This window comes from Morchella importuna, assembly GCF_003444635.1.
Source record: "Morchella importuna strain M04M26 chromosome Unknown Morimp01GS021, whole genome shotgun sequence".
Classification (NCBI taxonomy): Eukaryota; Fungi; Ascomycota; class Pezizomycetes; order Pezizales; family Morchellaceae; genus Morchella; species Morchella importuna.
The window spans coordinates 344,444-362,135 of NW_025763418.1; the positions used below are offsets into that span (position 1 = coordinate 344,444).

At 47.0% G+C, this 17,692-nt stretch overlaps 3 protein-coding genes across 3 annotated transcripts; 1 reads left to right on the forward strand and 2 right to left on the reverse strand.

Moving 5' to 3' along the window:
• Positions 1 to 6,998: 6,998 nt before the first annotated feature.
• Positions 6,999 to 8,415, forward strand: LAJ45_06936 (uncharacterized protein; the record flags this gene model as incomplete). Its single annotated transcript, XM_046116496.1, has 2 exons — positions 6,999 to 7,148; positions 7,210 to 8,415. 2 exons carry the CDS (start codon positions 6,999 to 7,001, stop codon positions 8,413 to 8,415), a joined length of 1,356 nt encoding a protein of 451 aa, XP_045970265.1.
• A 1,664-nt stretch (positions 8,416 to 10,079) lies between these two features.
• On the reverse strand, positions 10,080 to 10,538 carry LAJ45_06937 (uncharacterized protein; the record flags this gene model as incomplete). Its single annotated transcript, XM_046116497.1, has 2 exons — positions 10,080 to 10,343; positions 10,407 to 10,538. 2 exons carry the CDS (start codon positions 10,536 to 10,538, stop codon positions 10,080 to 10,082), a joined length of 396 nt encoding a protein of 131 aa, XP_045970266.1.
• A 44-nt stretch (positions 10,539 to 10,582) lies between these two features.
• Positions 10,583 to 11,405, reverse strand: LAJ45_06938 (uncharacterized protein; the record flags this gene model as incomplete). Its single annotated transcript, XM_046116498.1, has 2 exons — positions 10,583 to 11,298; positions 11,354 to 11,405. The coding sequence occupies 2 exons, from the start codon at positions 11,403 to 11,405 to the stop codon at positions 10,583 to 10,585; spliced, it is 768 nt and encodes a 255-aa protein (XP_045970267.1).
• Between the last annotated feature and the right edge of the window lie 6,287 nt (positions 11,406 to 17,692).

Sequence of the window (17,692 nt, forward strand, 5' to 3'; positions counted from 1 at the left end):
GGTAGACCCAAGGTGGCTATAGAGCCGTTAATTGGGGTACGTTGGCGGGTAAAAGGGGGGGGGGGGGGCGGGGGCAAGACGTCGTAAGCTTGTTTGATTGCAATCTAATTGGCAGGAGCTGGCATATCATGTAGCCAGCTTCATTCACCGTGATATTGGAGTATGCATCTTTGAGTAAATATGCCAATCAGCTATACCCTTATAATATATTACCTACCGATTCGTGGAGAAAAGCAAGTTTGTTTTTTCGGATAAACTATAAGGGTACCTGCTTACCAGCTTGTTGAAACCTCCCCGCCCCTAATTCCTGACTTTGTAATAAAGCCAACCTGGAACCAAAGCAATATATGGGCTCAACTATCGCGCGCGGAGTGTCGATCATCACCCTAGTCGTCAGCGGGAGTGCTTCTATACAACCACTTGAGAGAGTTCTTGGCAAACGTGTTTGACATGATATGACCCTGGACGTCGTAGGTTCTTGACCGCCGGTGCTTTCGGCGAGGCCACCGAAATAATGTGCCCCATTTCACTCGAAATTCGGTAAATATTTTTTGCGCGCCCGCAGAACCGCTCGTGTTGTCTTCTCGAAATAACCGCCATTGAGAAAATTTTCTGTCCCAAGATCTGTTATATAGGGAACAACGACTATTGTGGCTGCGATGGCGCGTGCCAACGGATGCACCGAGTGATCGCTAGTGACCGAAGTAGACCGCCACAAGTAATATCGCTCTTCTGATAAAGATTAAAGCGATGATTTTCACCTAGCTTGCGAGATCGACAAGATTTGCCGAGATTCTTGGCGGCAGGCCGGCCGGAACAAGCTTTAGGCTTAGAGTTCGGATGGCCAAACCGAAACTCTGATAGTGTGGCTGGACTTTTGCTGGTTCTCGCAACAAATAAGAACCGGTTACATTATAGATCAAACCAAGGGGCTCTCTGGCTATTATGCGCTTCCTGTCCTTTGAGCTGAAAGATGTCCGGAACGGCCTCTGGGCATCCGGAATTCATGGTGGGGTTGGTCGTCAGTTGTAACAGCAGCATGCATTGACCCCATCATCAACAGTAGAAACGCTGAGTCTACCGGCATATCCCGGTGCCACATACGCACTTTCATCTGTTAGAGGTTGTGAGTATGTAGGGTGCAAGGATAAATTTAAGCTTGGCGAATATGTGGAGTTTATTCCCATGTCAATCTGCATGATTGGTGGCCAATAATCTAGACCCTAGGAATTATTCAACTGGAATTCCAACCTGCCTTGACTCTTTAATTTCCTGAGTGGTTATTAGCCGACGAATCTCTAATTCGATCTCTGTGATTGGATAGTTATCAAATACTACTGTTAGCACCCTGATACTTTGTCGTCTCAGCGGCCTGAAAAGCTGAATAAAGATATTTCTTGATGGATATGCTGGCCTTTGTGAGCCAAATGGAGTAATCTACTTCCACACCTCCTGTATCTAGGGTTGAATTTTTCTCCGATTAGATATCCACAATTGATTCAGATATGAAAGTGTGAAATAAACGCGCGGTCAATATTATTCCCCTCCCACGCTTGAGATTGAAATCCTTTGTCTTTATCCTGGTACTCAATTCATACCTCTCAATTATTTCAAGGTGTATATATTGAAAGACGGTCTTTACCAGCTCTAATCGCGGTGGTATTTTTTTAATTTGGTTATTCCGCTGAGATAGTGTTCCTGCTGGAAAATTAAAGAAAATCTGCTCATATAGCACAATTCGACATCAATATAAGACTAGCAGATTGTGATTGTACTTATTGCTGCTGCAAGACGCACATGAAGCTGTGATCGGAAATGTCCATCTGCCGGCTCCAAAACCGGATTGGAATCATAGGTTAGACAGTCCTGAATGGTCTCTTGACGTGAAGAATGATTTTAGACTACCAAATCAGCTGATTCTAGTCGCATCAACCAGTTTGAGGCATTCATGCTTAGTTTGATCATATTGGCTTCGTTGAAACCATCCCTACAAATACAAAGACTGAGGATGTATTCGCAGGAAACCGTCAGACTAGGAAATCAATATTCTCCAATCTGCATGCGAAATCGACTTTGCCTGCTTCAAGGAATAATGGATTTTGGGCGTGTCAATTCAACCTTGGATACAATTATAATGACAACCCCAATCTTTTCTGTATTCACCATTTGGAACCGTCTTCACGTCATGGTTGGTGATATGTGCGTGCTTTCAACTATACGGCCACGACTCCGCAATTGACGTGTCGTGATTCCTAATTGATATTGAATTTTGCATTTTTCCCTATGGGAAGTTATCCTAGAAAGCTCATGTCGGTACTTGCCGCTTTCAAAACATTTATTGTTAAATGTGCCTCTGGAAGCAGGGGTGGTCGGAACCCGTCCCTGGGACTGGGGTTTGCTAGAAAAATTCTTGGCATCAATAGGAAGTTGATCCTGTGGCCGGCCGGCCCCGGTAAGATTGATGAACATGTACATAGGTACTCGCCTTAACTAATGCCGAGATATCACAAGCTGGAAACTACAGCAATGTCGGCGAACAATGACTCCGATGAGGTTTGCAATCCATGAATTCTGTTGTAGGTCAGCATGCTTATATTAACCGCAAAATATATCGGACACACATTAGGAAGAGATCAATTTGAACAAGCAGGAAGTTGCTGGGATGCATATCGAGAGAAAGATAAGTCTGGTTGGTTGCCACGCCGAGGAATCCACTTAACACGTATCGACTGTAGCCGGTGTACATCCAGGACACAGAGATTTCTTTCAACCTAGAATCTTAAAGTAAACTCGTTTGAAGGATTTAACCATGTAGGATATCTAGAAACACGGGGAAGCTCTGTGAGTGAATAATATAAGCTAGAATTCTGAACCTGGAGTTCATGAGAGTCGGAACATACCATATGGATATGGCTTTAAACCATTCTCCCAACATCTGAATAGATTTTCTCGCTCTACACGATCATAAATTTTTGCCTCTGTATTTGGGTAGAAATGAGTTTGAACTAATCGTTTTATACCAGGCCGCTGTACCTCCACTCATAAGACTGGATCAAAAGTCTACTTGAACTAAATTTGTGAGTCGTTTCGGTAGCAGTACGGAAAAACATCAAGGTAGCATTTATACCAACTACTATTGAATGGTATACTTGAAAGATCCACATTGGAGTGAAGTTGAATAACTCTTAATGAAAGTTGCTGCATGAAATGGCGCATATGTAACTTCTGTTTTTTTCCATCCTCCACCGGTGTCGAGGCCTAGCTAGGAGATGGAAAATTCTGTCCCTTCGTGTGTTTTCACGGCTGGGACTAGTTAGTAAGCAACTTTTATTCGCTAGCTAGCAAACCTAACACCCACCCCGTGAACCTCTTTTGCTGTGAAGCCACCTTCTGTGACCCCTCATATACCTCTTCTGGTGTCTCCATAGTCTGTAGGTAGATTTCCTGAATATCACGACGTCGTCGTGGGCCTAATATCTCTCCCTTTGCTCTGACGAACGAAGGGGTGTCCTATTTTTTTGGTGACAAATTCGGATTGCCTACAAGGATCTGAGAAACGCAGAGAATGAGGTTATTGTTTTGGGGGACCCCGCTCTTAGCTAGTAGTTCAGACCCGCTCTTGGTAGTTCAGCGGACTACGTTCGCTGCGTTCTTCCGATCCCGAACCTGCAGGCTATCTGAACCTGCCATCAAAAGGGCAGTACTTGCCGGGTTTTTTGTCTGTCCAGTGATTTTACCTGCGGATCATGCGCCCCCCAGGGGGGGATATCGCAACGGCTTCGCCTCACCTCAATTCACGAAATATTTAGAGGTTGATACAGGTCATAGCGCTCCACGGCGAGCTCTAGAGAGGTGGTAGTGATACCGAAAGTGGTGTTAGCAACAACCCGACCAAACATATGCCCGTGCCTTGAAAATAGAGGAATCCGAAGGGCGATTAGCTACTGGCCATATATATATATGGACCAACATTAATCCTAACCAAAAATAACATATCAAGATTCCAAACCGCAAATATTATAATCAGACCAGTAATATGAGGTTGCATAGCTGCTTACGACCGTCGTGGAGCTAGAGTCTATATATATATGCCCTAAAGTTCACTTCAGGCCAGTTATAGCATCTACTTAGTCATCCCCTGATCAGAGTTATCATGCTGAGCGGTTCAAGCTTAGTGTTGACCGTTGTTGGCTGCTCCTGTGTTCTAATCCGTCTCAGACTAGAAGGCTCAGACCAGTTAAGGTGATAGGAGGCTAAATCATGCTACATTACAGTTCTCGATATGGACTAGCGTTCTTCAGCCACACTCCAGTTTACAGCTTCCAGTAGGCGTTCGAGAATCGCCCTCTTCTCGTTGTCCCTGTTTTCCGCAATAATTCTACCGGAAGCTGTACATACGTGTCTCTCTCTACTCTAGCTAATCGTCCGATACGCCCCACACCGTCAAGTATGCAGTATAAAGTGTGATTTTTGATGATTGACACTTCAAAATTGACACTTCCCCTCCATAGGGATATGAAACGCGCAAGCCGCAAGAACAGGATGATAACTACTATGGTGTCCTCCAAGTGTACCTACAATCCCTTTAACGTATTTCACCGCCTGGCAAGCGACCCCACCCAAAGATGACACTTGCAGATGCCACTTTGGGGAGTGGCGAAGTGTCAATTGTCAGAATGATACAGCACGTAATCTCTTTCGTTAATTACTACACTGGGGTGGGAAGTAGTACTTGACTGCGGGAAGCAGTAAAAAAATAATCGTTAGGGTAGACTCAAATAAGGCAAATATCACCGTTTTGGGAGTATATTTCTTATTCTAATTTTAAGTCTCTAACAGCGAACTCCAGCGATTAAACATTATTGATTTTTCAGACTTATTTAAGACTTATTTAATTCAAGGCTTATTTAAGACTTATTTTATTTAAGGCTTATGTAAGCCTTGATTGATTTTAGGCTGATTCAATCTTAAGACTTATTCTAAGTTTAAGACAAAACAAAAAGGGAAGGGATTGAACCCAGAGCATTACAGGTATACTATAACCAAAGCTCTCAATCTACCCATTAGGCTATGGGAGAATTAAGATTTTGATATTAGAACTATTATATAGCTAAGATAATCGATAAAATTCAAATTTATAAGCCTTAAATAAGTCTTATCTACCAGAGAGTCTTGATTGATGAAAAAGACAGATCTGCTATAAAGACTTATTTAAGAATTATCTGTATATAATGTATATGTATAGCTAAAGGCATATATGTGCCTTATTCTGGAGAGAGTCTTAGAAAAAATAGAGCCTCATACTAAAATAATGCTAAAATCACGAAAAAACGCTTATATATGCCTTTTTCGCTAGTAAATCGTGATTGGAGGCTTATTTTTTTACCCGTTGCCACAGTCAAGTACTGTGGCGAAGTAAAACCACCCCGAAATCAGCACTTTCCTAATAGCCCCAGAACCGGACATTTTAAGATATAACTTGTACCAATCGGTTAAATACAAATTAATTATTAGAAGAATTACTTGACAGTTTTGAATTTCAAAAATATCCATTGTAGAATTGATGGTAAAGAATTTAGTCCAGTTGTTCCCAGAAAATGCGCCAAGACCGCGAATTTGTAAGGGTCTTGGCAAAATTCGGCCACATCCTAAGATTTGTCATTTTTTGAACAGAACTACGTCTAGTTGAAATATATGCTATTCTATATATAGTGTATCTCCCTATTCTCTGTGGTAATGGATAAAGAATTGAAGGTTAGGGGGCTGCCCATTCTGGCTAATTTTTGTTTGTTTTGGCGCGAGGATCGACGTCCAAGATCAATTAACTACTTATGTATGTATGTACATATATACAAGGCTCTGGGATTATATAAGTGAGTGAACGGATATATCCTCACTAGTCAACACCCCATTTAGTTCACTCACTTAATGCCAGAGCCTTGTACATGTAGTTATACTCTATCCCTTCGAGCGTTCCCACGACCGGGGGCTAGTAGGCAACTTTTACTCAGTAGTACTAGGGTGTAGCGAAAAGTGATCAGAATCTGATAAGACGAAACACACGTATTCACCGCAACACTCACTTATCAGATTCTGATCACTTACCCTCAGCACCCGGTACACCTAACCCTCGCTCCGTGAACCTCTTTTGCTGTGAAGTCACCTTCTGTGACCCCTCCGATACCTACTCTGGTGTTTCCACGGTCTATAGGTAGCTAGATTTTCGGAATATCACCACGCCGCCGTGGGCCTAATATGTCTCCCTTTTTGCTCTGATGAACGAAGGGATATACGTACATGGAGGTGGGAGAGCTTCTCAAGAAGTAGGACGAGGTGCAAGTACTTATACCCTTAGTAGTTTTGTGTGCCCACCATACAAGTACCTACCTCCATACCCGGCCTCCAATTGGCCCAGGAATACCTTAAGGCCAAGATTTCTCCAGGTGTGAACTAGGCTGACATGGCGCATTTCTCCTCTACCATCAGTAACCTTCAAGTACTCCAGCCCTTTAATCCCAACGCCGTTAATAGAAACCTTACATCAGCACCACGAGCGAAGATGATGCGTTCTTACTTGATTTTACAAAGACTTACAAATTCGATACAAAATTTAGTAAAAACGGCGTAGAGCATGCGTATACCTATGCTGGGGAGGATGTGGTCATGGGAAATTCGGATGTAGAGGAGGATTAGAGGACTGAACTGTGGATAGATATTAGACGCATCGGCGTTGGAGCATTTGGAAGCGTTTGGATGCAAGGAGAAACACAATCTGGAAGGATGAGAGCTGTCAAGAAAAATACTCTGGGAAAGAACGGCGGGGCAAAGTCTTTCACGCGAACTTCGTTCTTTAGTCATGGTTAGGGATGTAAGTATAGAACTTGCCTAGTGATCATATCTTATTACGTCTAGAGGCTAATGAATAATTCCAAGATTAGTACGAACACATTGTCAGACTTTTTGGTTGGTATGAAAGTCCTGATTTCTATTTCATCGCGATGGAATATGCCGAACATGGAGATTTGAACCAACATCTCATGAATTCAAAACCAACGCTAGAGCAGATCAAGGAAATCACCTATCAGATTCTCAAAGGGCTCGTGGTTCTTCGCGGCAAAGATATATGCCACCAGGATTTAAAGCCGCAGGTATATACTCTATGGTTTCGGGAAGCAATGAGTCTAGAATGGTGGGCTGACACACCCGCAGAATGTCCTTATTACCTCATTAGAGCCCATCCACATCAAACTTGCCGATTTTGGAGTATCCAAGTGTCTTGAGGGCACAGAGTTAAGAACCAGGGTAGGGACGTCAGGCTTTCTCGCCCCTGAGCTTCTAGGAGCTCTGCCCAGAAAATATCGATTCTCTTCGAATGGATCAAACTCGTATACCAAGACAGTCGATATATGGGCTTTAGGATTTCTCGTTTATAATATACTTACTCTAGAGGCTCCATTCCTTGCCACTGCGTCTGTCGTGGGAGGATCGATCACCTCAGGAACTATTTCTCAGGGATATTGTCGAAGAGACTTTGATTATAACCTCTTTTATCAATACTGTAATCACGGCGAAAATCATGTTTCTAGCTCTTTGAAAATATTTAACGTGGCTGAGGGCGAGATTGAGTTCGTAGGTCGGCTCCTAGTCGTTGATCCTAGGTCCAGAATTTCTGCTGCAGCCGCACTCATAGACCCGTGGCTTTTTCCGCCCTTATACGTCCTTAGTCCATCTCCGATAAAGAATAGAACTACCGGTCCTCGAGACGATATATTTTTATTTGAAGCAGCAAATAACGGGCGTATGGATCTTGTTCATACCCTCTTGACAGCCGGAGCCGATGTCCGATGGACCAATGACAATGGAGACACCGCCCTGCATGTCGCTGCTAAGAATGGCCACCATGATGCTGTAAAGGTCCTGCTAGAAAAGGGTGCGGTTTTGGACGCAGTAGACGATGAGGGAATGACCGCACTTCATTACGCTGCTTATCGGGGCCATGAAGCCGTTGTTCGGTTTTTGCTAGGAAAGGGTGCGGATTTGGACGCAGTAGACAACAATGGAATGACCGCGCTTCATCGAGCTGCTGATGGGGGCCATGAAGCCGTTGTTCGGCTTTTGCTAGAAAATAGTGCGGATCCGAGAGCGATAGACGAAGAGGGAATGGCCGCGCTTCATCACGCTGCTTATGAGGGCCGTGAAGCCGTTGTTCGGATTTTGCTAGGAAAGGGTGCGGATCCGAGAGCGATTGCCTTCCGGACACGACGTACCACACTACATGCGGCTGCCCGCGGAAATTGTGAGAGTGTTGTTCGACTTCTACTAAAAAATGGTGCGGATGCGAGCGCAGTAGACATATTTGGAAAAGTCCCACGAGATCTCACTCAAAATTTTGCATGTAAAAAGTTATTGAGTTAAGAGGATATTATTTCTTGATGTAAACAAATTGGGATGAGCATAATTAACTACATGTACTTATCCCTTGGAGGAATGAGACATTGGAAAATCTCTCTCATGCATATATATCATGTGATCTCCGTATTTTTGTGAGCCAGTCTTTATATTATGCTGGTATGCCATATTTCGTAGGATTCTGCCTAAAGTTCAGTCAATCACTTCCTGTATAGAGCACGCTAATATAATGCATGAGAGAGATATTCCAATGTCTCATTCGTCCAGGGGATAGGGGCGCACACATATATGCGCCATCATTCGAGATAAATCGTCTATTGCATAAGTATCTATGTTACATACATGTTTAATTAAGTCCAGAATCCAATCAAAGCAATGAGTTACAAGAAGTACTTATGTACATACTTAATAACTCATCCCTTCGTCGATCGTCTGGTTTCAAGACTTGTGGCAATTCGCGGCGCGCCACACAAAACCTGCTGCCTAGCTGGAAGCGGCTGTCGGCGGTGCAAAGTCGTCAAATTTCCATCCATCGCCACGCCGTCCACAGTCCGGCAAGTTGGGAAAACCGGGAACAGATGAAGGGACGTTGCCCACTTGTCACGCTAAACCTAATCGGGCGACCAATGATCATCCTGCCTGAAAAAGCTTACATAGCAACCGAGCCAACATGAACAGCTTACCCCACCCACACCTAAACCCCACTGCCCCTGCTTCTACCATCTTTCCTCCCTCCTTCGCCGGCCCCTAGCTTGGGTGACACCCGACCTAGCAAGGCAGCTATAGGTCGCTTCACTCATGCTATGGAACTGTTCATCCGAACGATGTCCTGGGTGTCGGGAGAGGTTCTGGGAAGTAACATGGAGCTCAGCTTATGGGGTCTTGGCGTTTGAGCGTATTGCTGAAAGGGCCAGCGCCCTAGACGCTGATGGTGGGTAGCTGACTAGCTGTGGGTTGGCGAATGGAAGAAAGCTCGAGGATACGGGATCTATTACTTATATCTTATTCACCGGTAACTACTAAACTCTGTCAAGGCATGGCTTGAGAGAAACTAAACATCTAACCTCTAGCAGGCCACATTACAAACTATATATTTCCACACCCAGGAAAACGAACAGCTCCAATACAGATAGACAGACAACATGTATATACGACACAGCCTCCCATCAACCTCTTCCCAGTCCGTGTACCCACACAGTTACTACACGACATCAGTCCCCACGGATCATACGTCTTCTTCAGCACATACAACGCCAGATAGTGCTCTCCATAGAAGGTGTTTACCTTATCCAGCTCATTCACATCACACACTACAATACAAAATCACTCTTCATCAGCCGCCCTCTCCAGCAATCAATGAATTAAACGAAAAAAGAAGAAAAAAAGCCGCCCTCTCCACCACAGATTAAAAGCAGCCAGCATCGGCGCAGGGGGGAGGGGGTCAGTCACCCCACATCAACCCACGCCCGCCTCCTCTCCTCCTTCCCACTAGGGTCAGACACCTCGTGGTAAATTACCATATGCGCCAGCTGAAAGTGATACTTAAGCTTGGCACACTGCCAAAGATGAAGCAGAACCCCTAACCCTTTTAATTTCCGTTTACTCTACATATTTTAACGAAAACACACATAGAATTCCATACAAATAGCCAACAAACACCAGCACCCCCATTACCTCATCTTCACCTTCAACCCCTGCCCAGGCACCATAATAATCTTAACCGCATACCTGACCTCCTCCCCCGGAACCCCATTATCCCTCACCTCCGCAAACGCCTGCAGCACCCTCGCCAACACATACCCCGCCATCGTCAGCGCCATCTGCTGCCCCAAACACACCCTCGGTCCCCCGTTAAACGGAAGCCATGCCCACCCGACCTTTCTCATCGCCTCCTCTCCCCATCTCTCGGGCCGGAACGTCCCAGCATCGGGGCCCTACACGTCTTCCCGCCGATGCACCGCAAAGACAGAGTACATGGCCCCCTCGCCCTTCCGCACGACAATGGGCGCGTTCCCGTCGGCGCCGCCGCCGTAGGGGAGGGTTGTGGTGCGTAGCGCGCTGCGGGAGTTGATCCCGACGGGGGGATACATGCGGAGTTCTTCGTGCAGAAAGCAACGCAGGTAGACCATCTCGCGGAGATCAGACTGAGTGGGGGGTTGTAGGCCGACAGTGTCTAGTATCTCTTTACGCAGCTTCTGGAGTACTTCCGGGTGGCGGGAGAGGATGTGAAAGGCCCATGTGGAGTTGAGGCGGTGGTGTCTCGGCCGGCCATCATGACGCTGAGGATCTGGTCTTGGAGGACTTGTGGGTTTTGCGTCTTTTGGGAGAGGGCTTCGAGGAAGATGTATTTTCCGGAGGTGGAGGTGTCTTTGGTGTATGGCTTGTCTGCGCTGCTGTTGGAATTGTGCTTTTGGAGGGCGCGGGTGACGTAGTGTCCGACGAGCTTGTGGACGACGGTGATGGCGATGCGGAAGCGTTTGGGGTTCACGAGCCAGTACAGGTCGTTCAGTGTGAAGCGGATCGAGACCACATCTTGAGATACGTCGAAAGATTCTGAGAACGACATCTGGCCTTCGGCGGAGACCCTGCCTTCCTGTGCGCCAATGGGGGAGCCGAAAAGGAAGTCGGTAGAAGCGTCCATTGTCAGTTCGAGAAGCAAGGCCTGGAGATCAACTTCATGGTAGCCGTCGCTGCCGGGTGAGGCATTGATCTTCGCAATCGTCCGGGTGACGAAGGTTTCGAGGGCGCTGAGGTCCGCAACGCTCGCCCGGTCGAAAGAGGGCCGGAGAAGCGCGCGGGACTCTTTCCACTCGGGGCCGTCTTTGGTGAAGATGCCCCGGGTGCCGAGAATGGCCTGGTGCGCGCGGCGCTCGTGGGCGAGGCCGAAATCTGCGGTTTGTGAGCTTGAGTGTCTGGAACGCCTGTAGGGAGGTCAGCTAGGTACCGTTGAACTGCGTGGCTAGCATGGCTTGGATGTTGCGGTGGTCGCGGGTCATGATGGAGCGGACGCCGAAACGCTTCACGCCAAAGGTGTGCCCGAGATCATTGAAGAGGTCGATGAATGAGAGGTAGACGGCCGGCGACGTTTGACTTTATGGCACGTACTATGCCGTGAATTCCGAGGATATAGGGGTCCTTTCTGAGCTTGAGGGGCTCGCAGGGACGGCCGTTGAAGGAGGTTGGAATAGGCTATTGTGGGTTCGTTACTTTTTATAATGGTTAGTGGAGTATGGTATCGCAGCTTACCTCTTGTTTTTTAAGTAGAGTCTTTAGAAAGAGTAGTGTAGCTAGAGATACTCCTACCCAGAGGAGAACCATTTTTGCTGTGCTATTAGTGAATACCTAAGCTTTTGTTGAAGTTGCCGTTCGAGTTTATATCCCACAAGCTACTATATATTAAAAAAGACAACTTTAACTGAGTCGTCTCATGTAGTATATGTACTAGTTAAAGAATGGCATTCCAAGCTCCCAGCACCGCCGGCCTCCTTCAGCAAAGAAAAAAAAGGGTCAGCTAGTGCTGAATTTCTCCGATCTATAGGCTGAGATAGAAAACCACTCTACAGCAATGTCCTACCTTGCCTTGCTTGTCGTGAACCAATCAATCCTCCTCATTCTCGACCATGACCACGCATATATAGACACCCCCGGATCAGTTGCCGCAGACGGGCTTCGGCGGGATTTCGATTGGGCGCTTAATCAAGCGGGCAACAGGCGCAGTTGACCTGCTGCTAGCTGTTATACCGTTAGGTGAGGTGGTCGGCGCATAAATGCAGGCATGCATCCCGGCCCATGCTGGCTAGCCCGTCTACTCCACGACCTTGCATGCGCTTATTCTAATCTGTGACTCGATTATATTACGAAACGCACGAACCAGGTCATGATATGCTAGCTATATTTTGGGAATCTAGCTAGATCGATATCTGCCTTGTTGGTGTGTCAGTTAATTGCGCTTAAGGTCGGATATGAAGTAGATAGGTACATGTAGACGTTTTAATTTAGAGCGAACCAGGGGTTAGTATAGCCCAATGTGAACCACGGAAGAATTGAAAGCTCACAAAGTAAATCAGCTCGAGTGATATATTATGATGGTGATCAGAATAGAAAAAGAAACGAAAGCAAGGCAAGAGTTGCAAATGAAACAGCCGAATCAATGTGACCTGTCCTTTGACCCTTTGACGATTTGTCCTCGCGCTACTCGTATACGTAACTGAGTTTGTCAGTCTGCTCGAGCCATGGCGGGTCACGTCATCAATTACCGAAATTGACAACAGTAGGTTAACAACGAACGTCGATACGTGATTAACAACATGCAGCACATAATGGTATTTAAGGAGCGAACGCCCCCCCCCCCCCCCGATTTCAAACAAGCACTAAACAAGCCCCGCGTCTTTGGAACAACATGCAGTCCACTTGACTGCTATCCAAACTTATTCAGCTCGTCCTCCACGTCGAAGGTTAAACACCACACAGGTAAGCCTTCATTATTTGATGGCATCTTATTTGGCCATACTGACTAGGTGGCCTAGACAAACAACATCGACACCGAAATCTGCCACCAGATCCTGCCATGTCAGGTGGTGTTCTCCATGAGACGAGATATCTTGAAGTGCCGCTTGTCTCGAGACTATCGTCTCAAATGGCGTCGGAGCATCCGGTCTCGAGACCGGCTTGAGATGCCAGAATACTAGTACCATAGATGTTAGTGTTAGAATGGTTAGTAGAATTTCCCCCCGGGCAGCGCCTAAACTTCAACCCTTTGCTGCATGTTCATCAGGTGGCATTTTAACAACTGAATTATGAAATAGGGGACATCTGAACAACAATACGCTGAGTGGGATCATTGTGCGAAACCTTTTTCTGGGTCTTCTTGTCTCACAACTGCTTACTCGGTTTCTCGGGAGTCGGGACGGATAAGGCAAGACCAGTGCGAGGCGGGACAAGCTATCATCATAATTGCATTGGTTCATCTCGAGAAGAACCGCGCGAGACGTTGTGGCGCAGGCAAAGTGGTTATGGAACTAAGGCGGGGCTTCGGGTCAGGACAAGTCACAAGTGGTAACCGTGTCGTAACTAGCTATTCTTGTACTCCACAGTCTCGTCTCTTTTGTTTCCTCCTAGTCATCATCATCTACCTATCATCACAGACAATTCGAGCTTCGTTTCTGGTATCAGAGCCTGAGCCTGTGTAGTCTGTGAATCACGTAGGATTCAAACAAAATCTATTGAACTCCTGTTTCGCTCCAAAACGTGACACGGAGAGTAGCCAACAATACTCGAGATAAGTCTCGAGACTTTTTTCCGAGATACGAGACAAAATAAGTCAGCTAGAATGAATGGGAGAAGACAAAGGAGAGAAATTCAAAAGTTCTAGTCTCGAGACTTTTCGGAACACACGAGCTGTGATCTTTTGTGACTTAGATATCAGCCTGTAAAAAGCCTCCATTGTGTAAAAAAAACCCATCATTTAAGAAAACGGAAAAAGTCTAAATAGCTATAAGGAGTGCTCTGCAATAATACATGTCGATGCATGATGACACAGTTTGCTATGAACAAGTGCTTTTATGGATGGCTAAGAAGGGCTAGGGACTCCGCTTCATCTTGCCACAATTATCACTCCAGCGCAGAATTCAACATGGGCGAGTGGTCTAGTGGTAGACTGCTCGTCCGGTTAGACACCGAGCGTTTATCCAGGACACACACAAGGTCCTGGGTTCAAACCAGGGGTGGGGGTAGCAACGCACAATCAGCAATAAGTCGTTGCAGTACCTTTTGTTCTGTTTTGTTTTGTTTTTTAATTTGGAGTGCACATGAAATAATTTAGGAGGCTATTTTGATTTTCAATTTTTCTAGAGGATGATAGAGAGGGGTAGACTTTCTATTTTGATCATAGGGAACTGTGTCATTTTACATCATGTGTTATTGCAGAGCACGTATACCAAAAACTGTGTCATTTTAGACCTTTTCCATTAAGAAAGGCATCAATCGTGTAATCCATAAAGTGGTGATATTAAGAATTAACCTGATGGTCCTAACACTTAACCCAGAATACATTGCTCGAGTATTGGTAATCCCGAGACCTCATTCTATACTTCACGAATAAGATAACATATCTACAAGTATCGTCTTGTATTGTATTTCCCCACTATCTTTCTCGTCTAGAAATGTTGCAGCGTAGAAGATGCCGTCCGAGTGATATTCCGAGATCCAAATACATATGTCGATGGTTTTCCCCCGTGATCTTTCACTTGCACTCGGGGGCCTTTCTCTATGCATGAGAAGGCTTCTCATAGTAGATCTAAAACTGCGGCACATCGATTTTTCTTCCTCTACATATGCATATATACATTTCCTTCATCCACTTCCCCTCCATCCTTTCTCTCTAGCTCTGAACACTGAAGCCAGACTCAGCGCAAAAGTACTAAACTTCACACCCGCCCCAAAAGATTGCTGCAACCTCATGATCCGCCGCACAAATATACACAGCTAGGCCAGTCATAGGTAGTCCGATCGATCATCGACCTATCTATAATAGCAATACGACTAACAACGCTCAAGTACCCGAACCAATACCCCCCGGTCTCTCCAGCCCACCCGCCTCCCCTCGCGGCGTGAATAAAGCCCTTCCCACTACGCCGGGTATCCCGACCAGACACCCTCACCCTCACTCTCACCCGCATCGCGCAACACATCCCGCGACCAAACGCGAGGAGCGCAGCGAGCACAGCAACTAGACCTTGAGGGCTCGGTCAACGTCTCCCAGAACTACTCTACCTAGCGCAATGTTAGGTTGCGACCGAACCCGGTCAGCCGACCTTGCAATCGTAAGTCGCACCCGACTCCTAGCGCCCGGGCTAGGAGCATACATGTAGTGACCACTTCATAAAACACCGCACGCGCGCGTTGACTGTCACCACCTGCCATCACTACGACACGCTCGCATCACCGGGCTAGAGTCACGTACACCGGTGCCTCCGGGTCCGACTGCCCTGGCAGATGTGCGAGCGCCGGTCGATCCGACGAGGGATGATGCCGAGTGATATATCATGATTCCCAGGCCCGGGGAGGACTTGAACATCTATCCCTTCGTTTGTTCCCGGTCTTACGGCCCCTTAGCTTAGAGGCGGCGCAGTGTGAGGAAAAAAAGCGTTGAAAGCACGGCTTGAGTAATTAGGGCCGCCACGGCGGGGCAGTCAGTCATACACCGCGCACCGCCAGCCGACAGACGTCGCCAGGCCCACGCGGAACCACCAATGCTGAAAACAGACGAAATAATAACACTCTCCTACTCCCAGCCCTCCAGTGCGGGTACATGTCTCAGAAATCAACACCTTTGTACCGTCGCGATCGTTCCAGAACCCAGCCTAGTACAGACCGATGCCTATTCTGGACGCGGTACTAATCCGGGATGCGGTACTAATTCTTGGCATCTGTGGTGGGGTGTGTTGCCAAGAGCGTTGTGAGCGCGGAGTGGGAAAAGTGAAAATCGGAGGCGGGTATGAGGTTCGGGAGGGCAGTTGTCTCCGTTTTCGGAACAGTGCATGTGTTTAGCTGAAGTACTCGCCGGTGTGTGTCGGCCCCGGCTTCGCTGCGGTTCTCGGAGGTTAATATGTAGCTAGAACTCGAGACTCTGGAGAAATGTGGGGGGCCGTACATATGGATGCCTGTCCTGGTCCTCTGGCCAACTGTCTATGCGTTTTTCGGTAGGTCATTTAATTTGTGTTTGCGGAAGTGTCGCCTACAAGTAGGGCGGGGAGAAAGGGACTGTTGTGTGGAAGGGATACAGATGTATCGATTATCTGCAGCTGTTCTCTGCTACTTGTCGGACTAGAGTACAATGTGTAAATATACGTGTTATTTCTGAGGCGAGAACGCTGTGTTTGTATATTAACTAGAGAGAACAGACTAACTACCATATCTTCTCGGTTCGGGGGCTCTTCCCCGACATCAATTCATTCAACTCTGACAAAGGAACCGTTCTTGGCCCGTATCATACGAAGGACAGTCTCCCCCACCTGCCATTTAACGTATCAAGAGTTCTCCCCTTCTTCATGATCACATTTTTCCTCTGACAGAAGGCCCAACTCGTTCAGGCAATACCGAGCTCGGCCCCGACACTACCCACCATATCGATAAACGAACAGACCAATTCAGACCTCCGTCACCCCCCAGATACGCACATGCACCGTCGCCCCGAGGAGATATACCCAGGGTTAGGGTTATTTACCACCCTACCAAAAAGCATCCCTTACCGGGCAGCATGCAACCGGGAGATGAACATCAATCTACACGGCTGTTTGGGATTGAGAAGCCAAATAGTCCAAGGTCGAGTAATCATCTATCATCCATTATCTATCTTGCAGCGTGACCAGGGGAAGTTTAATTACAGGTGCACGTTACGGCACGGCCCAATATACTCTACTTTGCCCCTCCCTCTACTATGCACGCGGGTGTATCGTGATCGATGAGCATTGAGGGGAGCAGACAAAAAGCACGTCGTCGGTTAGTTCTCCGGCTTGCTCTGTCTGTCATCCCATCCCATTCCATCCTTTCCCATCCCGAGAGTCAAAACTGTCCATCATCCATCAACCCCGCACGCTATCCCGCCAAGACACAGACCCGACCGGAGCAAACAAGCTTTAAACTGAAAGCGCCCGAAACCAGAAACCAGCGATAGTGAAGGGAGCATTCTTCATTGGCTCTGGACTGGAGTCATAGTGCAGGTACTGAGCTAGTAGCAGAGTGGTGCACAAGACACGCGCGCCGCGTGAGCCTGCACTGCTTAAATTTGGGTTGTATTAAACATGTCTCCCGCCTGGTACCGAGAGTGCGCGAGACATGGAATGGTGTCTCTTTGATCATTACCGCCCTCTCACCTCCCCCACTAACAAATTGTTGAAGACAGTCGAGCCATGATGTGAGCGATTTTACATACACACCTCTGCTACAGACCTATGTACCGCTACGTATCCCAGAACCTAGATTCTCTAGTGCAAAAACCAAGTTTCCATCTCACCCACGCGGCTGGCCAGGCCGCCCGTTGAATCGACCCACCGCAAGCCACCACGATCTGATCAGAATACCAGACGAACTGCTACGGCTCTATGTATGTTGCCTCAAAATCGCCACCACAACCACCACCACAACCACCACCACCGACCAACCCGCCGGGAAAAATACCTCCCCAAGGAACTGGAAACTGGGTTTTTGCCCACATGCGGTGACATACTCTAGAGCACTACATACACACTCTACCAACCAGAGACACAGACATGTAGAAAAGGCT